Genomic DNA, 27564 nt, shown 5'->3' with positions numbered 1-27564 from the left:
TCACGTTTATAACCAAGGGCTCAGAGAAAGCCAAGTAAATCCTGTCCTGCTCCCTAAGGAACACAGAAAGTCTGAGGTGCCCCGCCTAGGCCGCGGCCAAAGGCCAGATGGGCTTCCCGAGGCCTGGCCGGGAGGGCCTCAGATGTCAGCTTGACTGACCCCCTCCTTCTCCCCAGAGGGACAGGGCCCGGGTAAGGGCTTGACCAAGGTCGCGACGCGAGACGCTGGCGGAGCCCGGCTCCAGCTAGATCCACGCACTCACAGTCCTCGCTGCCGCCCCCGCCCCAGGTCAAGGGGCGCCACTCGCCCCACTGCCCGCCTCCACAGGGTTTTTTCCCAGGCCCCACACCCTCACTCCGTGCGACCTGGACTCCCACGGCGGGACCCGGGCGCACGCCTCTTCCTGCCGCGGGGCGGAGTCGCTGCCGCTCCGGGTCTTTGTCCCCGCCTCCGAGACCCCCGCGCGCCCCCAGCACTTCCGGCCGCAGGAGCCCAGGGTTCTTGCCGGGCAGCGTCTCCCGTGGCCAGGTCGCCTCCTGCTGGGACCCGGGCGCGCTGCAGCCGCGGAGCCAGGTGCCCGCCCCTCTTCCCGCCGGGGGCGGAGTCGCTGCCGCTCCGGGTCCCAGTCCCCGCCTCCGAGACCCCCGCGCGCCTCCTCCAGGCGAGCTGCGGGGCTGGAAGGGTCCGGCCGCCGTGGGCCGCTGCCAGCCGCGGGGCTGCCGAGGGCCGCGGGCACGGGGCGCTGGCTCCGGGTCTGGCGTCCGCTGATGGGAGGCGGAGCCCCAGCGGGCGAGCGGCGGCGCGGCGGCCACCATGGGGAACAAGCAGACCATCTTCACCGAAGAGCAGCTAGACAACTACCAGGTGAGCTCGGCGCGCCCGGCCCCCAACGCAGGCCCCGCCGCCCCTCCCTTTTCTCCGTCGCTGACCGAGGCCTCCCGAGAGCCAGCTCTCCCAGGTTCAAACCCTGCCACTGCCTTCAGCTCGCCGCGTGACCTTGGACCGGTGACTTCACCTCGCCGTGCCTCAGTTTCCCCACCGGTGGAATAAGAGCTCTTTCCAGTTGGAAGAGTCTCTCAGGCGCGCCTCTCTCCAGCTACTCTCGCCCTAGGCAGGACCCGAACCCCTCTCCAGCCACCCATTCCAGCGCCCACCTGGCCCAGAGAGGGAGTCAGTAAACTAGGCTGGACGGAGGACCGCCCTCCCCACTCCCTGCCCCCCAGCCCCAGGAAGGAGCCCAGGAGATCGAGTCCCTGTAAAGCAGAAATGAGAGCTGGGGTCCTGTCTGGTCTAGGAGTGGGGTGCATCAGTCCCCACATGCAGTCTTCAGTTGGGACTGTCTTGTTTATCTGCTGGGGTTCGCTCCTTCTGACCCCAGCATGGAGATAACTGGAGCAAGAACGCAAGCCTGGTACCAGCCTTCCAGGGCCACCTCTCCCAGCTCCCTTAGGCCCTCAGCAGCCACCTCCTTAGACCTTTCTAGGTTTTCCTGCCTCCAGAGCCAGCTTTCCAGATCTGGAATCCCAATACCGTCCCACCCAGGTAAAAACTTCGCTGTGGTTGCAGGATGAAGCCCAACCCCTTGGCTTACCCAGAGCCCTGGCCAATTGCTCAGCTTATCTCTGCAGCCTCAGTCTCCCCAGGTCCCTTCCCTGCCCTCTGCATGGCAGCTGCCTTAAAACCATTTGCAGTTGCTCCAGCTCACCAGGCTCATTCCTCCCTCCCTCTCTCCCTCTGCCCATGCCATTTCCTGGGCCTGGATGCCTTTCCCCCCTCCAAAGGATCTCTTTCACCCTTCAAGTCCCACATCTGATGCCTCTCCCCTGCCCTAGGCGGAGGGGGCAGGATTTTGTTGTGGCCTGTGTAACTGGGCAGGAGGAACACCAATAGGGTCTCCATAGGCACTTGTTGCCTTCATCAGTGCTTACTTTGGCTGTGAAGGAAAGCAGGCATGAAGTGTGGGTCCTCTGATGTGGGTGAAGGTAAAACAAAGGCCCCTTCTCCTCCTAGAAGCCCTAGTTGTCAGTAATGGATTTCTCAGCTCCCCAGGTGAGGCCCTGGGAAGGAAGAGGGGAGACACATTTATGGAGCACCTGCTGTGTACCAGGCACAGTAATTGATGCCCTCTATGCATCAACTCACTTGATCATCACAGTGAGGTGGATTATTAGCCCATTTTACAGAAGTGTAAACAGAGGCTGAGGAGCCATTCAGGGCTCACACAGGATTTCGAATCTTGACTCCCAGGCTCACTTCTTTAGTTGGGAGTGGGCTGGGCTGGGCCATGTGTGCTGTTTGTCCCCAAGGCACTCAGTCTCAGACACTCAGAGACAGACTCTCACCTCCAGTGTGTGGCCCTTGTGATAGAGGCAGGTGGTGGAGTGTGTTCTAGGGAAGGGCACTAGTGGGCAGCGGGAGGCCAGCAGGAAAGGGGGACAAAGTCAAGAAACGATACAGCACTTGAGCAGGCCTTGGGAAGATAGGTGGGGTTTTGCCCAGTGGGGCCCAGAGGAGGCATTCCAGGTGGAGGGGACAGCTTGGATAAAGGCTTGGGGGTGGGCAGGGGCAAGCAGGCAAGCCATGCTCAGAAGTGAGGAGTAGCTTCATGGGGGTGGGGAGCCCGGGTTCCCACTCCAACCAGCCTGGCATTGGGTTACTCATCGGAGCCAGTCCCAGTGTTAGGTTCTGATCCTTTGCCAGAGCCTAGCTAGACCCTGCCAGGCAGGGTGGGAGAAACGAGAGCTGTGAAACCTGAGAGCCCCACATCTCCCTCCCTCTGGCTCTCCAGCCAGCCATGTGCCAGCCAGTGCTGAGTAGGGGTGAGCCTGAGTTACAGCACCCTCTCCCCTAAGTGACCCCTAGGGTTTCTTGGGACCTCCCAGCCTGGTAGTCTAACCTTTCCCGGACAGGGTGCACCCTCTTGGTTCCCAGTGCCAGTGATTCCCAACATTTAAGCTTCTGTCCAGACCACTCCTCTGCATTGTAGGGCCATCCCCCAGACCCCTCAAACTCCAAACCAGGGGTCACAGCCTCCCCAACACCCACTGCTGCTACTCCAGCCATTCCAACTCTGCTCTCCCTCAGCCCATGTTTTCAGTTAAGAACAAGGCCTGTGACTCAGCCTCTTTTGTGGCTCACCTGGAGGTCCCCTCCTCCATCCCCACAGCCAGGGCCCTGGGCTAGGCCTGCTCAGTCTCCTACAAACTGGAGGTCTGACTGCTCCCTCCTGTGCCCCTCCTGCCCATCCCCCTCCAGCCACCTGCCCTCTTAGTTCTCTCACTCTTCTTTCATCTCTTTCTTTCTCTTCCTTTCTCTTTCTTTCTTTCTTTTTTTTTTTTTTTTTTGAGACAGAGTCTCGCTCACTCTGTCACCCAGGCTGGAGTGCAGTGGTGCGATCTTGGCTCACTGCAACCTCCGCATCCTGGCTCCGCCTCCCAGGTTCAAGCAATTTTCCCTGCCTCAGCCTCCCAAGTAGCTAGGATTACAGGTACCCACCACCATGCCCATCTAATTCTTGTATTTTTAGTAGAGACAGAGTTTTGCCATGTTGGCCAGGCTAGTCTCAAACTCCTGACCTCAGGTGATCCACCTGCCTTGGCCTCCCAGAGTGTTGGGATTATAGGTGTGAGCCACCACGCCCGGCCTCCAGCCTCATTTCTTACTCCTTTTCCCTTTGCACCTCAAGTTTCAGGCACACTGAAGGGCTTCTAGCCAAGCCCTCCCTCACCTCTGGCCCTCATTCTTCTGCTGCTCTCCCTGCTCCTTTGCTAACCTAGTCTGGCCCATCTTTCTGTCCAGGCCAGGCCTCACCTCTTTGGGACGGGCTCCCTGACTCCCTCCCCACCAATCCATTCAGCTGGGAGTACTCAGGGAGCCTGACACATACACATCCCCAGTCCCTCTTGTGGCCACAGAATGGCTTATACTGGGCACCTCACTGTTTACACTCCATCTTCCTTCTTGTATGGCCCCTGTCCAGGCACAAAAGAGATGTTTGGAGGATGTTGTCAAATGAATGAACAAATATTTGTTAAGGCATGGCTCCAGGAGAGCAAAGAACTCTAGACAAGGATTCTGAAGCCCTAGATTCAAGTCAACTGGGTAGTTGATGTTGTGGGCCTTAGCAAGCCACTGTCCCCTTCTGGGCCTAAGTGTCTCCACCTCTAAAATGGGAACTACTAACCCAGCTGTGCTCACGTCACAGGGTTCTTGTGGGGATCAACTAAGATCACTGGAGACTGACCTAGAGCCATGTGATGGTCACCTGGGCAGTGCTGAGGCCTGAGCTGGCAGAGCTGGATGGAGAGCCATTTCCATTAGAGCTGGGAGGGCCCATGGCTCGGCTCCTGACCGCTGGCACAGGCAGACCAGGCATGTAGGAGATGGGAGGCAGGCGGGTTGCTTGGAACAAGTCACCCTTGAGTTGAGCTTTGGAGAAAACAAAGGGTTTGGACAACCTGGAGAAAGAGGAGAGGGCACTCCAGTTGGGGAATAGGGTGAATATGGGCTCGGAGGCAGAACTCAAGCCTTAACTGGGAAAACATCTGGGCTTCTACTGTAAAAGCCCAGCCTGTCCTGTTTTCTGCTGCCAATGTTCTGAGGGCCCGTCACTCCTGGGTTAGGCCCCTCTCTCCTTCCCTCCCTTCCACTCCTCATGACCCGGACCTGAGCTGGGACCTTTGCTGGAAGACCTGTCCCTGTGTCCCTGTGTACTGTCAGGAACCAAGCAGTGATGGGGCACTTGCTCTCCAAAAGTATAAGAAAGGGTTCCTTCAGACATGGGGCTGTAGCTCCCAGGGCAGGTGAGGGTGTAGTGGTGGGCAGGGTGTTTGGTGACTCCAGAGAAGGGAAAGAGAGCAGAGCTACCGACTCTGGGAAGATGGCTTTGGGACATTGGGTGGTGGATGGAGCTGTTGCACTGTTTCCTATCAGCTGGGGCCTATAGACTTCCTGTACCTTACCTCATTTGCTCTTCACACTGTCCCCTTCAGAGAGGCATTATTTCCACTTTACAGATGCAGAAACTGAGGCTCAGAAAGGAGAATGACTTGCCTAAGGGTCTGAAGCTAGACTAGAATTTGACTCTGACTACCAAACCTTTTCCCCTGCACAATTCTAGGCCACCCTGAGCCCTGAGAAGCTTTTAAGAACACCTGCCATATTCACTACCTGTGCACTGCCTCCTTGGGGTGAGTCCCAGGGAAACAAGTGAACAGAAGAAAAAGTGAAACATCAGTTGATGAGCAGGTTCATGGCAGCTTTGTCAGTGATGTTAAAACCAAGAAATAGGTGTTACCAAATGTTCAGAAAGAGAAGAAAGATTAAGACTAGGCAGGGACTCTGCAGCCATTGAAATAACATAACTGCTGTGGAAGGCATAGATGGAAAAGTCTGGTCACTCATCCCACAAGCCTGTGTTAAGCACCTACTGTGTATAAGTATAGGAATACACAGCAGACGCAGGACATGGAGTGGTTGGTGTACAGTGGTCATGGCTCTGTTTGTAGTCATAGGCAGCGGCCAAGAAGCACAGAGGATCTTTTCTTGCCTCTGCTTCCTTGCCAGTGGGGGCCCCAAGCTCTACTCCCATTAAAAAGAAAAAAAGAAGGCCAGGCGTGGTGGCTTATGCCTATAATCCCAGCACTTTGGGAAGCCTAGGTGGGTGGATCACCTGAGGTCAGGAGTTCGAGACCAGCCTGACCACTATGGTGAAACCACATCTCTACTAAGAATACAAAAATTAGCCAGGCGTGGTGGCGCATGCCTGTAATCCCAGCTACTTGGAAGGCTGAGACAGGAGAATCACATGAACCCAGGAGGCGGAGGTTGCAGTGAGCTAAGATCATGCCATTGCACTCCAGCCTGGGTGACAGAGCAAGACTCTGTCTCAAAAAAAAAAAAGGCGGGTGGGGGGAAGGGAAGCACAGAGGCCTAAGTTCCATTCCCATCCCAGTTCCATTCCTGGGCTGTGTGTGCAACTCAGGGCAAGCTACTCAACTTTGCTGAGTCTCAAGTTGCCCATCTTTAAGATAGAGAGATAATGCCGGCCCCCATTGGCTAATGATAAGGATTAAGCAAAATTGGATATTTAGAGCCCCAGGTGTCAGGTGCATGGTACATCATGTACTGGCTGTGATGTGGTTTTCAGCCTGGGTTGCATGTTAGGACCACCTTAGTGGCTTTGAAAACCACTGATGCCTGGATCCACCCTTGGGGATTTCTCTACAATTTGTCTGGGGTCTGCTGAGGGATGGGGACACAGGTATCTTAAACAGCCCCCCAGGTGATTCTGCTCTAGAGCAGATGTCGTCACACTTCAGCATGCATCAGCATCATTGGGAGGGTTTGTTAAAGTGCAGATCCCTGGGCCCCACCCACAGAGTTTCTGATTCAAGAGATCTGGAGTGGAGCCTAAGAATCTGCATTTTCACCAAGTTCCCAGTGAGGCTGATGCTGCTGATCCAGGAGCCACAGCTTGAGGACCATGGATGTAGGGAGGTGTAAGTAATTGTGACAGGGAGCAGGGTTATAGGGGAAGTGTTTGCATCTTTTGTCAGTAGAACCCTTGAATCAGGACCTGGATAGTTCCTTTCCAACTCATGGGATAGGAGAGAGGAGAGGGGAGGGGAAGGAGGACAGATCGGGGGAAGAGGGCAGGAGCTGGGACCTCTCCCCATTTCCAGTTCTGCTGACTGCCTCCTCCAGGCTAGGTGGGAGAGCCCTGGCCCTTCTCACTGGGCACCTTAGACCATGGAAACGGCCCTGGGGTGGAGGGAAGTCCACGTTCTGCTCCATGTTTCTGGAGTTTGTTGATAAATCAGCCCACCCTGTCTCCAGCCTGTCTGTGCCTGAGGCCTGCTAAGTAGGGAGTTTTCTGTCTGTGCTGGGTGAGGAGCAGGGGCACTGCTTCCCCAGCCTGAGCCTTTCTGGGCTCCTACAGAGGAGCCATTGTCAAAAGCAAAGCTGAGACCCCCAGGAGAACCCCTTGTGTTTCCAAGAAGGCAGCATGGATCCTTAGTCTAACTCCCAGGGAGCAGCAGCTTAGAAGGACAGACTTGTTGGGCCAAATGGGGCCTGGAAATTCCCACCAACTCTCCCCTCTTCAGCAATCCTGAAGGCACCCAGTGGAAACCCCAGATGTTGTGTGCATCCTGCAGGCATCCTCTCTTTGGGCCTCTCAATACACATTCCAATTGCCCTGATGTCCAGCGGCTTCAGGTCTCATTCAGGGCAAGCCTGGCTGTTTGCAGGCCTGAGTTTCAGCCATTCACTCCTCATCAGAGCTGGCTCTGGTCAGCTTATGGCCCCAGGAGGCCCTACGGGCTCTGGGCTCTGCAGACCTAGGAGGCCTTCTTCCTTCATGCTGTAACAGTGGACAAAGGTGGAGGAGTTAAACAGCAGGGGAGGTGCACAAAAGCCCTTCACGGTTGGGCATTTTACAAAGTGCTGGGTCCTTTTCACCTCCGTACTTTTCACCAAGGCCTGGCATACTGGCCATTGTCACTGACTCCCAGTGGTTGATACCTTGGCCAGGCCAAGCTGTGGATATAGGCAGGTCATCTAGACAAAGACAGGACCCCTCCAAGATGAGTTTGTCATCTAGATGGCCCTAGGAGCCAAGTGCTGCCCCCACCTGGAGTAATGCTCACCTGGGGGTCCCCAGCAGCCCCTACCCTCACCTCTAGCCCAGATGCTACCTGGTTCCCCCCTGCCCACGTTTCTCCCTCCCGTATCTCCCTGGCCTCTTCACTCCCTTCTCTGGGTGACCTCATCCCCTTCTGGCTTCAGACACCAAGTACATAATGATGCTTCCCCAGTCTATGTGCCTGGAACTCTCAGTCTCTGAGCCTGGGACTGCACAACCCCCCTAGCACCATGCTCAGGGCTACAGTGAGGATGGCACCCCATGCAGCTACAGGAGGTGGCCCTGGGGGTCCTCATTCAGAGTTGTCTCCCAGCCACCTCCCCGTCATCCCCCAGTGTATCCCACTGGCACTCAAATCAGCCACGCGTACCTGGGAGTGTTCATCTTCCTCCTAAATGTGTACCCTAAAGCATGCTGCAGCCCCCCCACCATGCACTAAGCTCCTTAGGCCTAGCCCAGGATAGACAAAGGTTTTGGGAGGCATTTTCTATACCTGCTAGAACCAGCTGTCCCCAATGGGTGAGGGCAGGGTGGGGAGGGATAGTAGTGACTCTTCTGTCCCCAGTCCGGAGCTATCCCCTGTGAGCCCTGTGGCATCAAGGCCTCTGAGGAAGAAAGGAGCCTGGGAGCCGCACACTGACTGTGTGTTTTCCCTCAACAGGACTGCACCTTCTTCAATAAGAAGGACATCCTCAAGTAAGTGTGGCTTCTCGTTCACCCTGTTGGGACTGGGACTGGGGCTGGGGTGAGGCTGGGGCACCCCACATGGGCTGGCTGTGCTAGCTGGGGCTGAGGCAGAGCATCAGCATCTGTCAGGAGCCACATTCAGGTCCCCACTCGGCCACTGGGCTGGTATGGAGTTAGAACTTCCCACTCCTCCCAGGGCCCAGATCCTCCTGCTGGGGAATGAACATCTACTTACTATGAGCTTTCAGGTGGGTAGTTTCAGGCACATTCTTATTTAATCCTCATTGTGACCTCGTAACAAAAGAATCCATTTAACCCCATTTTACAGATGGAGCTTAGCAACTTGGCTAAAGTCACAGAGCCAGGGGCTCAAGACCCAGCCTCTGACTCCAGGTCCCTTGCTATTTCACTGCATCCTGGGTCCTGGTATAGCAGGGAGTCCCTGTCTGTTAGACCAGAGGTCCCTAAGGGCCCTTTGGCTCTAGCTTTGATGTTCTTCCACTCCTAGGACGTCTGAAAGTTGAGGGCGTGGCCACCACCCCTGAGCTATTCATCAGGGCTCTGCTTCTTCCCAGGACAGCCCTTCTCCTTGGTGTTGATGGGGGTGGGGGTGGACCTGGATGGGAAAGATGAAGGGGATTGGCAGCCTCAGAACCCCAGGACCAGTCGATGAGCAGGAATCACTGAATACCAAGAAAACTGCCCCACGGGCCTCACTAGGCCCCTCTGCCTGGGCTATCAGGTGGCACTAAAAGCCAGCAAAGTCCCAGGATCACTTCCCCTGGAGATCGATGATCAGGCTGGGACCAGAGCCCATTGCAGCTTCCCAAGAGAGCTGTGCTGCAGCTTGTCACTGCCGTAACCACTCTGCTCATTCAGGCAGTGCCTCTCGGCTTTCCTCTCTACCCAGGCTGCTATTCCAACCTGTCCCCTGCATGGGCAGGGGATACCCCACTTCCACTACCTTAGAGAGTCTGAGCAAGGGGCAAAGCCTCCAGGCCTGGCATCAACAGACCTGGGCTCTACTCCCACTTCTCAGCTCTGTGGCCTTGGGCAACCATTTGACCTTCCCTGAGCCTCAGTTTTCTTCTGCATAATAGGGATAGTGAAACCTACCCTCATAGCATTGCCGAGGGGCAGCAACACTGGGGTATAGTGTTTGATAAGTGGGATTTGCCCCGTAGCTTGAGAGATGTCAGGGGAGAGGTCCCCATTTGGACAGGATGGCTCTCGGTATTGGAATAACAAAGCTGTCACCCCTGGCATTCATGTGGCACCTTTTACCTTTCGGAGTTCTTGGCATGGAGCCTCATTTGAGCCTCACAGGGAGCTTCGGATTCCCTACCTTTGTAGATGCCAAGCCCAGGCTGCCTGTCTTCTGAGGCCCACGGCCATTTTCATTCTGGCAACAAAAGCCCCTTGCCCCGGCCTTTGCACTGGCTATCTCCACTCCCAGGAGTGTCCTTCGGCTCTCCTCTGCCCACAGCATTGCTGTGCATCCTTCCAGACCCAACTGCAGAATCATCTGCTTTATAAACACCCCGAACACCCTGCCACCCTAGTGCTCCCCCAGCTGCTCAGCCTGTTAGGGGCTCTTTGGGTTCCTGGGCCCAAGTGCCCAGCTCCTCACCAGACTTGCTATCAGGCAGGACTAACAGGGAGCATGGCACCTGTTAGCCACCAGTGACCATATGAAGAGTGTGTGGGTGAAAGACAGGTAGGATTGGCTGAGGGAGAACATTCCAGGCTGGGGAGCAGCAGAGGTGAGACACAGGCCAGCTTCTTCTGCTCCGACTCCCACCCCCATCCTCGCGTGGTCTCATTGTCAGCAGCAAGATTGCCTGTGTGGGGAAGAGGAGAGAGGAACTCGAAGGCCAGTCCAGGAATCAGATCCAATATCATGGGCCTTTGGTGGTTGTTTTAGTCCATTCTCATGCTGCTGTAAAGAACTGCCTGAGACTGGGTAATTTATAAAGGAAAGAGGTTTAATTGATTCACAGTTCCATATGGGTGGGGAGGCCTCAGGAAACTTAACAATCATGGCAGAAGGGGAGGCAAACACATCCTTCCTCACGTGGCGGCAGGAGAGAGAAGTGCTGGGCAAAGGGGGAGAAGCCCCTTATAAAACCATCAGATCTCATGAGAACTCACTATCATTAGAACAGCATGGGGGTAACTGCCGCCATGATTCAATTACCTCCCACCAGGTCCCTCCCATGACACGTGGGGATTATGGGAACTACAATTCAAGATGAGATTTGGGTAGGGACACAGCCAAACCATATCAGGGGTATCCCTGGCCCCTTGGAAAATGAGGGGCTCCAGGCAGGTGAGAGGACTTGGGGAGAGGCGTCCTGGCTCCCCACAGCCCTGGCCTGCACACCTCTGCACGCATCAGGACCCTAGGCTCTATAATTCAACACCAGAGCAAAACCCAAGCCTGAAGCCCTGTCTGCAGCATGGGGATGACATTGCTTGCGGGAGCTGTTTTCTCACAGGCCCCTGTGTCCGGGAGGGCCAGGTGATGGTGTTATTAAACATGAAAAGAGCTACCTGGAGTTTGCTGCCCACCTGTCCCCCCTCAGGGAAGGGTAGTAAGACAAGGCAGGATTCGGGATTGCATGTCCCTGGAGGGAACAGGCATGGCCGTGATGGCTCAATTCCAGTTTGAGCCCCTTCGCATTTCTCCAGCCTTCTCTGTGGAGAGACCAGCATGTGACTGACTGCCCCTCCAGGAGAGCCCTCTCCACTGTTCACATCTCAGGTCCCGGTGACACAACTGAGGCCTGGAGCCCAGAGAGGGCAAGGTCAGCTGCAGAGCCAGGCTGCCCAGCCCCAGGCCTTGCTCATCTTCCCTGCTCCCAAGGGCCTTTCAGGGCTGCTATTCCCCACCCCCACCGGGATGGTTTTCTTGGTAAGCTGCTCCCTGAGTACTGACCAGATGGTGAGGAGGAAACTTGAGCAGGAGGTTTTTCTTTGCAGGTTGGGCCCCAGCTCTGTGGCAGGCAGCTTTGGGGCAGTGATACTGAGTCACAGATAGCCCGCCTCCAATTCTCCTTCCCTCTGCCCTGCCCCCACCCAGGTAGATCCGATTGCACCCCAGGACACAGCTCCTCCATTCCCACACTGAGCCCGAGTGGGCAGCCCACCCTATTCAATCACCTTGCTTTTTATAGGTAAGAGCTTAGCACTTCGACTTACCTTGTCCCCTAGTTAGGCTGTGCTCTTTAATCAGCGGGACAGTAGTCCTTGTCCCCTTGGTACACAGAGAGGCCCACCCAGCCAGCACCCCAAGGTGTTTGTTTACTTGTTATTTTATTGTTTATTTTCTCAACCTTTTAAAAGCTTTGTGTAACCTAGTTTAATTACTTACTACACATGCACATAATGATTGTAAAAAAATTAGAAAATGAAGCCAGTCAAGAGAAGACAAAAAAAATTACCTGTAAGCCTATGACCCAGAAATAATGGCCGTTAATCTTTTGGTATATATTATGCCAATGTTTTTCTTTTGTATGTGTTTATCAAAAAGTTAAATCATGGTCAGGCACGGTGGCTCACACCTATAATCCTAGCACTTTGAGAGGCCGAGGCAGGTGGATTACATGAACTCAGGGGTTTGTGACCAGTCTGGCCAACATGATGAGACCCCTGTCTTTAAAAAAAAAAAAAAAATACAGAAATTAGCCAGGTGTGGTGGTGTGTATCTGTAGTCCCAGCTACTTGGGAGGCTGAGGTTGGAGAAGTGCTTGAGCCCAGGAGGTTGAGACCGCAGTGAGCTGAGATTGCACCACTGCACTCCAGCCTGGGCAACAGAGCAAGACTCTGTCTCAAAAAAAAAAAAAAAGTCAGATGGTATTGTTTTGTAATGTGCTTAAAATTGGCCGGGCGCAGTGTCTCACTCCTTTAATCTCAGCACTTTGGGAGGCTGAGGCAGGTGGATCATGAGGTCAGGAGTTCAAGACTAGCCTGGCCAACATGGTGAAACCCCAACTCTACTAAAAATACAAAAATTAGCTGGGCATGGTGGTGCGCTCCTGTAGTCCCAGCTACTCAGGAGGCTGAGGCAGGAGAATTGCTTGAACCGGGACCCAGGAGGTGGAGGTTGCAGTGAGCCGAGATCATGCCACTTCACTCCAGCCTGGGCTACAAAGCGAGACTCTGTCTCAAAAAAAAAAAAAAGTATATATGTGCTTAAAATTGCTTTTCCTTAGGCAAATTGTAAAAGTAGATAAGAAAGCTAAAAAAAAAAAGTATGGTGGATCCTTAAAAACTTAAAAATAAAATCACTACATGATCCAGCAATTCTACTTCTGGGTATATACCCAAAAGAATTGAAAGCAGAGTCTTGAGATGTTTGTACACCCACAGTCATAGCAGCATTATTCACAAAAGGTGGAAGCAATCCATCAGCAAATGAATAGATGAACGAAACACAGAATAGACAGACAATAAAACACTATTCAGCCTTCAAAAGGAAGGAGAGTCTGACCTATGCTACAACATGGATGGACCTTAAGGACATTATGCACAGTGAAATAAGCAGTCACAAAATGACATACGATTCCACTTACATGAGGTACCTAGAGTAGTCAAATTCTTTTTTTCTTTCTTCTTTTTTTTTTTTTTTAGACAGAGTCTCGCTCTGTCGCCCAGGCTGGAGTGCAGTGGTGTGATTTCGGCTTACTGCAACCTCTGCCTCCCAGGTTCAAGCAATTCTCCTGCCTCAGCCTCCCAAGTAGCTGGGATTACAGGCGTGCACCACCACGCTCGGCTAATTTTTGTATTTTTAGTAGAGACGGGGTTCACAATGTTGACCAAGCTGATCTGGAACTCCTGACCTCAAATGATCCACCCGCCTCTGCCTCCCAAAGTGCTAGGATTACAGGCATGAGCCACCGCGCCTGGCCGAGTAGTCAAATTCTTAGAAACAGAAAGTAGAATAGTGGTTGCCAGCGGCTGGGAGGAGGGGAAATGGAGACTTATTGTTTGATTAGTACAGAGTTTCAGTTTTGGAAGATGGAGAGAATTCTGGAGGTGGATCAGTGGTGGTGATGGTCACATAATAATGTGAACATACTTAATATGCCACTGAACTGTACCCATCAAAATGGTTAAGATGGTACACTTTATGGCATGTGCATTTTACCACAATTTAGAAAAACTAGTAATTAAGATGGTAAATTTTATGTTATTTTATCACAATTTTTTTTTTTTTTTTTTGAGACGGAGTCTGGCTCTGTCGCCCAGGCTGGAGTGCAATGGCGCGATCTCGGCTCACTGCAACCTCCGCCTCCTAGGTTCAAGTGATTCTCCTACCTCAGCCTCCTGAGTAGCTGGGATTATAGGCATGCACCACCAGGCCGGGCTATTTTTTGTATTTTTAGTAGAGATGGGTTTCACTGTGTTGGTCAGGCTGGTCTCAAACTGCTAACCTTGTGATCCGCCCGCCTTGGCCTCCCAAAGTGCTAGGATTACAGACATGAGCCACTGTGCCCGGACATTTATCACAATTTTTAAAGTTAAAAAAAGATAAGAAAAAAGATCTTACTGTCCGCCTACTGCCCAAGATAATTGCTAATGTTTTAGTGACTAGCCTTCCTTATAGTTTTTCTTTTTGTAGGTATATAAATGTATACAAGCTTTTTTTAAAAAAAAATGGGGTTATACTGTACATTCTGCTTTTTTCATGTAACATCTTGCAAACAACTTTCAATATCATTAGATGTTCTGATATAATATTTTAAATGGCTGCATTTAATGGATATTTCTCAATTCGTGTAGTTGAACATTCAGATTTCCAACTTTTCACGATTATAATTTGTACTTCAGTGAATATTCTTGTGGTGCCATTCACATAACTGCATATGTCTGGGTATTTGCAACAAATTTCCTGATCAAAGATATGGATATTTTTAAGAGCTGCCTTTTCCTCCCACTGCTGTTATATGCTTTTTGTCTTCTGACCCCAGATCTTTCGTTGAATAACCCAAGAGTCTGAAGCTCAGCTGCCTGTAAGGGGGGCCAACACGCACTGTAAATAAATGAAGCTGTCTAGTTGGCTGGGAACTCTTTAGAATGGACACTTGCAGAAATAGCTGCTCCTTAGCCCCAGCTAGTTGTTTCCCTGGGGGAATTCAGACCACCTTGATTAAGAAACCCAGGTTTATAGTGTAAGATCTTTCAATCTGTATATGTTGGCAACAAAATTCTAAATATATTATTTTGACATAATTTAATTATTTTAAAATGCTATATGAAAACTAGGCATGAATGTGGATTGCTGGTTTGTGACTTTCAGAGGAATTAATCTTTTCCCCACTGATTTCAAATGCTATGTCATGGGCTCATTCTCATTTACCCTGGGATCTACCACTTCTACTAGTCTGCCTTGTAAATGCCAATGTCTATTTCATACATTGTCCTTATTATAGTTTAAACTGTTTTAATACCTGATAGGGACAAATGTTTCCCCAGTTTCTCTTTTTTTCAGGGTTCCCCTGCAACACTCCTACATTTATTGTTCTAAACGAACTTTTTTTTTTTTTTTTTTTTTTTGCCAGTAACTTGAAGAAACACTTAACCGAACAAACTTTTGAATCAGGCTGGCTAGATCCCAAATAGGTCATTTGCAGATTTTGATTAGGGTCATATTCATTTTATAGAAAAATGAACAGAGCATCATCATCATTACAGCATTAAGTCTTTCCAATCAGGAATGCACAATAGTTATCTAACTACCTAAAATATTTTTATATCTTTTGTTAAACTTTCATGGTTTTTTTGATACTTCAAAATTAGTGCGTTTTGTACCAATTTTATACTTAATTGTTTTTGGTTTTTTGGTTCTTTTAAATTGTGAATTCAATTTTTTTTAATTAAAAAAAAATTATAGAAACAGTCTCACTGTGTTGCCCAGGCTGGTCTCAAACTCCTGGCCTCAAGCAATCCTTTCCCCTTGGCTTCCCAAGGCACTGGGATTACAGGCATGAGCCACTGCACTCAGCCAAATCCTATTTTTGAAAAGGCTAATGTTAATACATAATAGAAAATCTATTGTGTAGAAAGGCTTCTTAACTCTTTCTATTTCAAATAGTCTTTAAGCTAATTATTTTTGGTTTTCCAGTAAATGGTAACTTGCCTCCTCTCCAATATTTAAGCGTACTATTTTACTGTCTTAACTAATTACATTCCTCCCTCAGTATCTGTGGGGGATAGGTTCTAGGACCTCCCAAGGATACCAAAAACTGCAAATGCTTAAGTCCCTGATATAAAATGGCATAGTATTTGCAAATAACCTTATTCACTTTGCACATCCTTCTGTATAATTTTTTTTTTTATTTCAGGAAGGATCTCTGTCGCCCAGTCTGGAGTGCAGTGGTGCGATCATGGCTCACTGCAGCCTCAAACTCCTGGGCTCAAGTGGTCCTCCCACCTCTGCCTCTGGAGTAGCTGGGACTATAGGCACGTGCCACCATGCCTGACTAATTTATATATTTTTTTTTGTAGAGACAAGGGTGACACTATTTTGCCCAGGCTGGTCTCAAAACTCCTAGGCTCAAGTGATTGGCTCGCCTCAGCCTCCCAAAGTGCTGAGATTACAGGCGTAAGCCACCGTGCCCAGCCCCTCCTATATACTTTAAATTGGCACCTCCTGTATACTTTAAATCATTACTACATTACTTATAATACCTAATACAATGTAAATGCTGTGTAAAGAGTTGCTATACTGTATTGTTTAAGGAATAATGACAAGAAAAAAAAATCTATACATGTTTAGTGTAGATGCAATTTTTTTTTTCCAAATATTTTCCGTCTTCAGTTGACTCACAGATGCAGAACTCATGGACCTGGACAGCGAATAGTACATTGACTAGTGCTCCTGGGGAGAAATGTTATATAATAATGGTGATTATAGGCATCCCACATTGATGGGTATATCCCCAGTATATACAAAAATTAGCTGGGTGTGGTGGCGGGCACCTGTAGTCCCAGCTACTCAGGAGGTTGAGGCAGGAGAATTGCTTGAACCCAGGAGGCGGAGGCTGCAGTGAGCCGAGATTGAACCATTGAACTCCAGCCTGGGTGACAGTGCAAGACTCAAAAAAAAAAAAAAAAAAAAAAAGAGAAAGAGATACCATTTTGTTTCTGCTCCTAAGCAGAAACTCCTTTTGTTTCTGTTTTACTAAGATTTTTAAGTTTTTTTATTGACAAAATAACATATATTTTAAAATACTTTTGACCAGGTGCGGTGGCTCATGCTTGTAATCTCAGCACTTTGAGAGGATGATGTGGTGGATCACTTGAGGTCAGGAGTTTGAGACCAGCCTGGCCAGCATGACGAAACCCCATCTCTACTAAAAATATAAAAAAATCAGCTGAGTGTGGTCGCATGCCCCTGTAATTCCAGCTACTTGGGAGGCCGAGGTACGAGAAAATCACTTGAACCTGGGCGGCAGAGGTTGCGGTGAGCCAAGATTGCACCACTGCACTCCAGCCTGGGCGAAAGAGCGAGACTCTGTCTCAAAATAAATAAATAAATAAATAAATACTTCTAAAATTTCAAATAATTGAGAAGTAGGTGAAATAACAAGTAAAATCCTCCTTCTTTTCACATTTCTCTACTCCCACCTCCCAGGGACTATCAGTATAAATATGTAGTATATAACTTCTCAGATATTTTTCTGTATTCACATATACAGTCATAAGTGCATCTATCAAATTGGTCAAAATGTTTTTTGCTTAATATGATTTGTAGCCACAGATTTCCAAATATTGAACTATCTTTGCATTCTGGAATAAATCCTACTTGGTCCTAACGTATTATTCTTTTAAAGTCTTGGATTTGATTTACCAGTGTGTTATTTTTTCTTTCTTTACTTATCTTTTTTTTTTTTTAGAGACAGGGTCTCACTCTGTTGCCCAGGCTAGAGATCCTCCTACTTTAGCCTCCCGAGTAGCTAGGACTACTGATGCATATCACCACATCCACCTAATTTTTAATTTTTTTTTTTTTGTAGAGATACAGTTCACTACATTGCTCAGGCTGGTCTCAAGCTCCTGGCCTCATGCAATTCTCTCACCTTGGCCTCCCAAAGCACATTTAGATTACAGTCATGAGCCACTGTACCTGGCCCCCAGTATGTTATTTTATAAGACTTTTTCATCTATATATGCAAGTGCCATTGGTCCATTCTGGATGCTACATATTAGGTTCTTGTATCAGGGTTCTTGTCAACTTTGTAAAATAAAGTGAGGGTTTTCACATTTCTTGCCTCATACTCTGGGGCAGTTCAAGTAGCATAAGTATGGTTTCTGATCCTGGATGTTACGGTAGGACTAATATATAACTTCTTGAACTCAGTGCCCTTTATTGGGAGAGAAGTGACAGAGATGTGGTTCTTTGACAATGCTTAGAGTTTCGTTCACAGTGATTTGGGTTTTCAAATTCTCCTTGGATTTTTCTTTAAAGAAAAATTCCAATGTGATTTTAGTTACTGTTTTAGAACAGATCTGTGTCCCAGGGTGGAAGCTGGCCTTCCCACCCTAGAGGATACCTCCTCAACCCTGCCAAGCACCCATAGCCTCTCCCCCTAGTCCACCCCTTCCAGGGAGCCTCTGACATGGCAGACAGCATGCTAAAAGCTGCCAGTTGAAGGCCAGTGGTTTTATGAACATCCAGGGGTGAGAACAGTAGAATAGCCCCTGCTTTACTGATAGAGAAACTTATCCTTCAGTGAATTAACCCACTTACCCACACTGCTAATGAGAGGTGTAGGCAGGACTCCAGCCTCAGCCTGACTTCATGCTCCTGCTGCAGCCAGCCCACAAAACTTCCGAGGTGTAGGCCAACCCCCAGAAACACTCCAATATCACACCCCGACACATGGGGTGGGGTCAAGGTCAAGTGGGAAATGTAACAGTTGGAAGCACAATGGATATGTCAAAGTACCAGATGCATGAATTATGAAAGAAGATGCATGAATTTTGAAACAAGTGGTTGTTCCTTCTTTGGGGACAGTGTTAAAAAAAAAAAAGGGTAGTTTTCCTCTACACAAGAAATAGGAGCAAAGAAAGTCCTTGAGTGCCCTCTTGTGGAGAGTCTCAGCTTGATCCCACCACCCTGGCATTTGCTGAGCCTCCTCCCACCCCAAGTACAAGTTTAGGGGTTTTCCCCTCCAGCTCTGTCTCCAAGTCATGGCACATCCTTGTCATTTCAGACCCTTTTATAGGGATGTGTGAGTGGCAAAGTGGGCATGTGGCATTTTACTGTTCATTTGCCCTGGACAGGCTCTGAACCAGGGGATGATGTGCTTACCAGGGCTTGACTTGCAGGGAGGAGCCAAGTGGTTGGAGTCCAGAGGTCCTGGGTTCAAGTCCTGTTCCCGCTGCTCATTGGCTGTGTAGGATGGGGCAGACACTTGATTCTTGAGCCTCAGTTTTCCCCACCTGAAAATGGGGGACTAATATCTACCTCTCAGGGTGATTTGGGGATTAAAATGAGTAAAGCAATCCTCGGAGAAGATTAGTTCAGGCCTGGTACAGAGTAAGCACTTGCTAAACGATAGCTGCTGTTATTATCTGTTTGAGCTGCCTTGCTAAGGACAGCTAGGCAGCAGGACCACAAGAATTGGTAGAACCCAAGGGAAGGTTGGATGGCTGTGCTGAATGGCTTGATAAACGTGGGCCTGGGGTGTGTCACAGGGTAAAGCCACTTAAAAGGAGACCTGGGCTGATCTGGCTTTGGGGGTGGCAGGGCCGGCCCAAGCCTGGGACATACAGAATCATACCTAATCCATTCGCCAGCAGCCTAAGACATCACTTTAGGCAGGTTACCTACCTCAGCCCCCAGTCAATGCCCCTTATACTTGTCCCACGCATGGCAGCACTTAATGGACACAATTTTTGTTTTTAGAGACAGAGTCTTGCTCTGTTGCCCAGGCTGGAATGCAGTGGGGCAGTCATAGCTCACTGCAGCCTCCAACTCCTGGGCTCAAGCTCAAGTGATCCTCCAGCCTCAGCCTTCCAAGTAGCTAGGACTGAGCCATGATATCCAGCTAATTTTTTTTTTTTCATTTTTGTAGAGACAGGATCTTGCTATGTTGCCTAGGCTGGTCTCAAACTCTGGGCCTCAAGTAGTCCTCCCACCTCAGCCTCCCAAAACACTGGGATTACAGGCATAGGCTACCACACCCAGCTCACAATTTCATCTGAATACAGTTTATACCTGTCTTGGGATGGGGGGCTATTCTCTGGGATGACCGGGACCTGGACAAGTGGACACAGGGCAAAGAAATACTGAATAATGGGCAGGGGGTAGGGAAGAAGGGAGCTTCCAAGTGAGACAGTGCCAGGATGCATTACACCTTTGAGGGTACATGCAGCTTGTTGAGATGGGCTTGCTTTCCTGGAGGCTGGGACAGGAGCTAGGGACCTGACCCATCAGTGAGGAGGGCCCACCAGGGTAGCAGACTGGGTCTCAATGGCCCCCAGCTAGAGAGGTTATGGGTGGCCCATTCACAGGGGCTTCCTGAGGGTGTGAGGACTGCTGAGAGCTCTCCCAGAGAGACCCAACCCTCAGGGCCTAAGTTGGGGTGGTGAGGCCACAAAGTGGGCCCAGGCTTTGATGGACCCTCAGGAGTGTCAGGAGGAAGAGTGGCTAAGAGTTTCTGCTTGGATTTCCCATCTTGGGCTCAACCCATGGCCCTTGATGCTCCCTAGTTATGTGGCCTTAGACAAATCACTCTTAACATCTTCAGCCCTCTGTTTGCTGAGCAATAGACTGGGGTCAGGATGCATCTGTCTGCACAGTGATGTGGAGGAGGATTAAATTAGGTGATGTGTTAAGTGCTTAGCACAGTATCCTGAGCATAGAAAACCCTTATGAGAACCCAAAGGAGAAAAAATTAAAAGATTTGGAGGCAGGCCCAAGGAGTGATGGTGGTGGTGCTGATGGGGTGGGTGTGGTGGAAATAGGGAGGCCTGGACACAACCTGGTTATCAGCACAGAGGTCTGGGCAGAACTCACCTCCCTCCCAACTTCACACCCTGTGGGCAAAGCAGAGAGCCTCCCATTGGCCCCACACCTGGTCCTGGCTGAGGATGGTCTGCAGAGGCAGAGGCCTAGGCAGGGCAGCATCGGGCTACTGGGGCTTAGGGATGGCACCCCCTCCAGCACTTTTTCTCTGCTTTCCTCCAAGGCTGCATTCGCGATTCTACGAGCTGGCCCCCAACCTCGTCCCAATGGACTACAGGAAAAGCCCCATCGTCCACGTGCCCATGAGCCTCATCATCCAGATGCCAGAGCTCCGGGTATGTGCAGGGCCTCTTGCTGGCAGGCAGGGGATCTGTGCCTCTGGACCAGCAGCAGAGGCCCCCAGGTCTGGGCTGAACCCAGCTCCACCCTTTGTGTCTGTGTGGCTCTGAGCAGATCACAGAACCTCTCTGTGCCTCAGTTTCCTCATCTGCACTCTGAATAAATAAGCTATGTGGGCTCTGTAAGGGTGCTGTACATCAGTGGCCACCCCACTGCAGGCCATAGGCTTGTGCTCATCTGCTTGTCCCTTTGTTAAGTGGCCCCAAGCCTGCTGTACTTGGCAGACCTGTGTCTGCTTTGTTAGATAATTTTTCTGTCTCCCCCTTGTCTGGCCGTGGCTTCTCACTGAGGTCAGCATGGTGGTCATCCATAGCATCATTTCTCAGACTTTAATGTACCTGCTAAAATTTAATTTTAAGCCCCCCAGGGATCTTGTCCAAATGCCAATTCAGGCTCAGTACATGTGGAGTAAAGTCAGGATTCTGCTTTTCGAGCAAGCTACCAGGTGAGACTGATGCTGCTGGTCCTCAGACCATATATATTTGAATGTTTTGTTTCATGAGTTCCTTATCCATAATATGTAAAGTGCATGCAGCATTAAGAAGGCATTTGGGGCACAACTCAGTAGCCCCTTGCCAGGCCTAGGATGTGTGGCCTGAAGGTGGAGTCAGAGTGCTATATGGCATCCACTTGGGGCCTGTACTCTGGTTGTGACCTCAGTCCTGAGAGACAATGGGCCCCAGGCTCAGCCCTGGACCAGCACCGCGTCTGGCCCAGCAAGGGGCTCAAGAGCAGGCTCAGACGGTTGCTGGAGCAGGTGAGACACTCATGGGTGGGACCCAAGTAGTCTGTCTCTGAGCCTCCTGCACTGGCCTGGGCTGGGCACGGAATGGGGCTAGCCAAGCGCTAGCTCAGTTGGGATGGAAGGGCTGCAGGAGGAGTGATCTGGGGATCTAGGAAGGCGTCCGTGTACAGCTCCCTGGGAGAGGCAGCATCCAAGGTGGTCTAGGGGAGAATTCACAGGAGCAGAGTGACAGCAGGCCTGGGCCTGAACTGGCTGTATGACTCTTGCTGCTTGTCTGGTCCAGTTACCTGACCCCAATCCACCTCCCACGATCCTGGCCTGACGCAGCCTGAGCTGAGGGCCACCAGTGCCCTGGGCTTTCTTCTTCTGCTGGGGACAGAGCCCTACACATCCAGGCAGAGCCTCTGTGTGCTCTTCTGGATCTGTGCTTCTGCTTCAGATGAGGCAGTGCCTCCAGTGAGAACACATTTGCTGTGCTCAGCTTTTTTTTTTTTTTTTTGGAGACATGGTCTTGCTCTGTTGCCCAGGCTGGAGTGCAGTGGGTGACTGAAGCCTCAAACTCCTGGGCTCAAGTGATTCCTCCACCTCAGCCTCTCAAATAGCCGGGACTACAGGCGTGCGCCACTGTCCCTGGCTGTGCCTATCTTAATGATGTGACATGACCCAATAGAATGCTTCTTGAGCTCTTACACATGCCAGGCCTGGTACCAACACCTTACATACTTTAGCTCATTTAATCCCATCACAACCCAATTAAGAAGGTGTTATTATTATTCCCTTTTTACAGATGGGGAAACCGAGGCTCAGAGGGATTCGGTCACTCCTCCAGGGTCACACAGGCTGTCCACAGTCTGGCTCCGGGGCCCTCCTGCTTATCCTGCACCCACAGTGATTGCTGTGTGTGTTTTCTTCAGGAGAATCCCTTCAAAGAAAGGATCGTGGCGGCGTTTTCCGAGGATGGTGAGGGGAACCTCACCTTCAACGACTTTGTGGACATGTTTTCCGTGCTCTGCGAGTCGGCTCCCCGAGAGCTCAAGGCAAACTATGCCTTCAAGATCTATGGTAACCAGGGCTAGAGGAGGGGGCCGTGAATGTGGGGGGGGGGGCATGTGGGGCCCTCAGGCTGTCTGGTTACTGCTGGCCCCTGCCCTAGGGACACCAAGAACAGTGAAGCTGATCTGTCCTCTGAAGAGTGCCTATCCAGTGGGGTGGCCAAGGGAGACGATCAGTCCCTGAGAGACATCTGTGGGGGTCCTGAGAACGGAGAAGGGAGGGACTCGCCCACCCTAGGTCGGGTGGTTAGTGTGAGAGGGGTCCCAGGCATGACCTTTAAGCAGGGACTAGCAGAGGCTTGGACTGGAGAAGCGGGGGCTGGCAGACCTGACAGAGGGCGCAGCCCATGCAGACACAGGGAAGCGCAGAGCTTGATAAGGAGATGGGAGGAACTTGGAAGGTGGTGGGACAGGGGGCGGTATGAGTCTGGAGAGAATTTGCGGCCAGGCTGTGAGAGCCAGCCATAGAGTTTGGACCTAGTGATCCAGACACCAGGGCCACTGCAAGGTTTCCAGTGGGGAAGGGCAGCTCTGTTTTCTAGAGAGATCACTCAGCAGCTTTGAGGTGTAAAATGGAGGAGCCAGAGAGGCTGCCTAGGCCATAGTGGTAAGGCCAGGCCTGCAGGGGGGCCTCCAGAGCCCCCCAACACTGTCTGAGGTAGAGCTGCCTGGGTTCACCCCGCCCAGCTCTGCCCTCGGGCCTGCTGTCTCACCAGCCACCAGAGGGCAGCGGGCACTCATGAGCCAAGGACTCATGCTTCTCCCACAGCCACAGGGAGAAAACTTCATACCCACGAGCTCACCCCCTGTGCTGGCCTGACAGACCCATGGGGACTGGTGTCAAATCCTCAGATAGACCTCAGTTGAGATGGCTAAGGCCCAGGAAGGGGCTGGGACCCAACCTGGACCTGAAGAGTCAAGGTCAAAGCTCCTGTCCTCAGCACCTTTGATCAGACACTGGATCCCAAGGCAGCAGGGCCTATCAGGGGCTGACATTACGCTTTCTTTTTTTGTTGTTGTTGTTTTTTGAGACAGTCTCACTCTGTCGCCCAGGCTGGAGTGCAATGGTGTGATCTCGGCTCACTGCAACCTCTGCCTCCCAGCTTCAAGCGATTCTCTTGCCTCAGCCTCCCAAGTTCAAATGATTCTCCTGCCTCAGCCTCCCGAGTAGCTGAGATTACAGGTGCCTGCCACTACGCCCGGCTAATTTTTGTATTTTTAGTAGAGACGGGGGTTTCACCATGTTGGTCAGGCTGGTCTCGAACTCCCGACCTCAGGTGATCTGCCTGCCTCGGCCTCCCAAAGTGCTGTGATTACAGGCGTGAGCCACCACACCCAGACTGACATTTCACTTTCTAGTTATCATGTTTATTTCAGAGGACTTTGGTTTCTGTCTGTGCACCCACATTTTGCTTGCATATCAGAAAGAAAATACCTGCCAGTCTACCCTCCACAAACTATGTCCACATGGCTCATGTAAAAAGCTTCTCAGATTCCACCCAACATCCGCCCAGTCTTGGACCCCATAGCATTGCTCCTGGGACGGGCTGCTGTCTGCCCAAGACAGGGGAGTGCAGATCGTGTGGACCAGGTGGGCACAGGAACACATGGAAGAACTGTGGCTTCCTTGCTGCCCTAGGCTGGGGGTGGAGTGGGGAGAGGCAGCCAGGGCCCTCCTAGTCTGGCGCTGGGGAACCCTGGGCCCTCATTTGCAACAAGGATCATCTCACTTCTGAGCCTGTTTATTCATGTTAAATGGCCACAGGAACCCAGCCAGCCAGCCAGCAAATCTTTCCAGAGATTTGCTATGTCCCGTGCCAAGGGCAGAGATGAATACCCCCTGACGCATACCCTAGGGTTGTGCCCAGGCCTCTGCAGAGATAGACAGGGCAGAGTCACCCCAAGAGCTTGGGCTCTAGGGTCCAACAATGACCGGGATGTGACCTCAGGCAGGTACCTCTCCTTTTCACCTTCCTGTTTCTTTTTTAATTTTTGAGATAGTCTCACTCTGTCGCCCAGGCTGGAGTGCAGTGGTGTGATCTCGGCTCACTGCAAGCTCTGCCTCCCAGGTTCACGCCATTCTCCTGCCTCAGCCTCCTGAGTAGCTGGGACTACAGGCGTCCACCACCACAGCCGACTAATTTTTGTGTGTGTGTGTGTGTATTTTTAGTAGAGATGGGGTTTCACCGTATTAGCCAAGATGGTCTCGATCTCCTGGCCTCGTGATCCGCCCGCCTCGGCCTCGCAAAGTGCTGGGATTACAAGCGTGAACCACCGTGCCTGGCCACCTCTCTGTTTCTTCATGTGTATAGTGGAGATTCAATTGTGCCTGCCTCATAGTCTTGTTTTGGAAATTAAATGAGAAAGAGCATGTAATGCTCACATGATGGGTCTTCGTCACTACCATTAATGTCAGAGTTTGCCAATGGGCAAGAGAAGCTCATTTGCGGGGAAGGGGACCCTTATCGCTAGAAAGCCCTGCCACTGGGAGGTGATGTGTGAGCCAAAATTTGAAGGATGACCAGGAGTTTGCTGGGAAGGGACCCCAGGCAGAAGAAACAGCGCAGAGCTGGTAGTTGGGCTCAAAATGTAAGAAGAGAGAGTTCACTTTGATGTGGCCACGCATGGCTCGGTCCTCTGAACCATTTTGCTGTGCTTTGGGGCAGTGGTAGTGCCTTTTCCTGGGTAGAATCAAACCATGTTCCCTGCTCTGTGTGCACAAAGGCCAGGCACAGGCCCCTCTCTAAGGGCCTTTTGATTTTGAGTCTCCTGACCCACTGTGTCTCCTGGCCACACACCACTGAGGCAATGGGGTGCAGTTTAGAAAACTTGGGTCTTAGAGTCACAAAGGCCCCAATCAGAATCCCCGCTCCATCTCCGAGTGGCTCTTCCACCTTGATTCAATCACATGGCCTTTTGGGGCCTTAGTTTCCTTAGCTCTGGAAGTCCAAAGGGAACACAGGGTCCACTGTGGGCTAAGGCCAGGAAGGGCTATCTGGCCTAAGCCTGAAGTTCTTAGGAAACCTCAGATTTGGACTTTTGACCTGCTTCAGGATGTGGTTTAGTCATTGTGGGGTTGTTGTGGGTGGTGGATGGGGCGTTTAAGCGATGCCTGGTGGGTGAGCCCTCTTGGGGGCAGGGATTCAGTATCCCAAGAGTGTGCATGGAGATGCTCTGGGGACATCAGAAGCTGGTGGAGGTAGTGGGACCAGCTAGGAGGAAGAGCTATAGTGTAGGGGTCCCTGGGTGCACGCAGCCCAGACTTGAATGTGTCCAACCCCTGCCCTACAGACTTCAACACTGACAACTTCATCTGCAAGGAGGACCTGGAGCTGACGCTGGCCCGGCTCACTAAGTCAGAACTGGATGAGGAGGAGGTGGTACTTGTGTGCGACAAGGTCATTGAGGAGGCTGACTTGGACGGTGACGGCAAGCTGGGCTTTGCTGACTTCGAGGACATGATTGCCAAGGCCCCTGACTTCCTCAGGTGCTGCCACTACAGGGGCCGGGCTTGGGCAGGGCAGGGCAGGATGGGATATTGGGGCTGAGGCCCCTATCACTCGCTATTTGTGAGCAGTGGTGTGCGGCCAGGAAGCAGGAGGTCACGTTCAAGGCACCCTTGCCCTAGACATGTGACTGGCCCTTGTCCCCTGCAGGGGGAGGGTTGAAGACCTGGGGGCCCCTTCAGTGATAAGTGGGGGCAGAACTCCCTGGGCACCGTTGTTCCTCCGCCTTCCCTCAGTATTGATTGCTTGCACCCGCTCACTATGCAGGGTTCCCTAATGAGGCACTGTTCAGCATGGGGCTGGGGCCTGCTGTGCTTTTCCCTGAGGAGCCTTTACCTGCCTGACCCAGGGCCTCTCACCCTCTCTTGCCCTTTCTTTCTTTCCAGCACTTTCCACATCCGGATCTGAGGACACTGCCGAGGCTGCAGGGGCCTAGAAGTCCACCGTCCTGCCCTGTAGTCACATGGGTGTGGCCTCCAAGCTCCCCAGGAAAGCAGTGGCAGCCTCTGGGGTTTACACCACGAATATATCCTGTGGCCCTTTCAGCAAAAAAAAAACCTTAACCAGGAGGGGGGCCTGTGAGGGTTAGGACCCTTCCCACAGCCCCCCTGTGGTCCAGCCCCGGGACCCATGGCCTCTCTCCAGGCCCTCCGCACCCCGCCCCATGCCCCAGTCCTTTCCTACTCCAGAAATGCTCCCCACCCCCGCAGAGGGAAAGGCAGATAACCCAACAGGAGGTGGTGGGGTCTGACATGTCCAAGTGCCAGCAGACACCCTGGTCACCCAGGACAGAGTGGAAAAAAAAAAAGAGGTCAGGGTTTTAACGAGCTATGCAATCTTTTTCCAAAACCCAAGGTTGGGCTGCTCCCCACCCCTGCCTGTTCCCCTTCTCCCGGCCTCCTTCACAATGTGAAGCTGTGGGCGCAGTGGGCCTAAGGGCTCTTTCTTGCCCGTGTCTCTGCCTCTGGGTCATGAGTACCACCCTGCCTGCCCTCCCCAACACCGTGGAATCCTCACTGGTGTGCCGTCCACAGATTTGTGAACTCCTGGTAGTAAAACACTTTTGCATCCCTTTGCTCTCCATGTCTGCTAATGTTAGGAAATGTTTGAGGGTACCTTTGCTTCTGATCCTTGAAATCCCACCATTGGTGTCTCATCTCTCGGCATTAGGCGGTGCCTCCTGCTTTAGGCACTAACTTTGATTTCAGTGCGTGTGCCATCAGGAGGAAAACACATCCATGCGCCGAACCTTCCATGAATTCCCTGGTAGTATCTCTGGTTAACATTCGGGAGTGCTAACCACTCAGGCACAGGGACAGTTGCTTCAGTCTCAATCCTTAAACCCCCAAGGAGGGAGGGACTCTTACAGGCCTATATTTCAGGAAAAGCTGCATAGCCAAGTGGTCACTAAGGGTAGATTTCCCACAAATGCGACCTGAGCCAGCTCTGCCCAGGGTCAGGGCAGGGAGGAGGGGCACCTATGGTGTTCTCTCTGGAGATGATCAGTCCTGTTTTCTGCATTCCAGGCCTGGGGGTAGTTGGGAGTGGGGCAG

General features: G+C 51.5%; 1 protein-coding gene across 3 annotated transcripts; it reads left to right on the top strand.

Moving 5' to 3' along the window:
* The first annotated feature begins 307 nt into the window (after nt 1–307).
* On the top strand, nt 308–27097 carry CIB2 (calcium and integrin binding family member 2). Of its 3 annotated transcripts, XM_030814867.1 has the most exons (7): nt 308–864; nt 8307–8341; nt 11415–11508; nt 20533–20644; nt 22368–22515; nt 25797–25992; nt 26398–27097. In XM_030814867.1, the coding sequence occupies exons 4-7, from the start codon at nt 20576–20578 to the stop codon at nt 26417–26419; spliced, it is 435 nt and encodes a 144-aa protein (XP_030670727.1). In that variant the 5' UTR covers nt 308–864; nt 8307–8341; nt 11415–11508; nt 20533–20575; the 3' UTR covers nt 26420–27097. The 3 variants fall into 3 exon arrangements, with proteins under 3 accessions (XP_030670727.1, XP_003275496.1, XP_004088367.1); XM_003275448.4 differs by lacking the exon at nt 11415–11508; XM_004088319.3 differs by lacking the exons at nt 8307–8341; nt 11415–11508.
* The last annotated feature ends 467 nt before the right edge of the window (nt 27098–27564 follow it).

The sequence above is a fragment of the Nomascus leucogenys genome, chromosome 6, assembly GCF_006542625.1.
Source record: "Nomascus leucogenys isolate Asia chromosome 6, Asia_NLE_v1, whole genome shotgun sequence".
Classification (NCBI taxonomy): Eukaryota; Metazoa; Chordata; class Mammalia; order Primates; family Hylobatidae; genus Nomascus; species Nomascus leucogenys.
The sequence above is the reverse complement of the archived record's forward strand: the minus strand, read 5'-3'. Positions and strand labels throughout refer to the sequence as shown.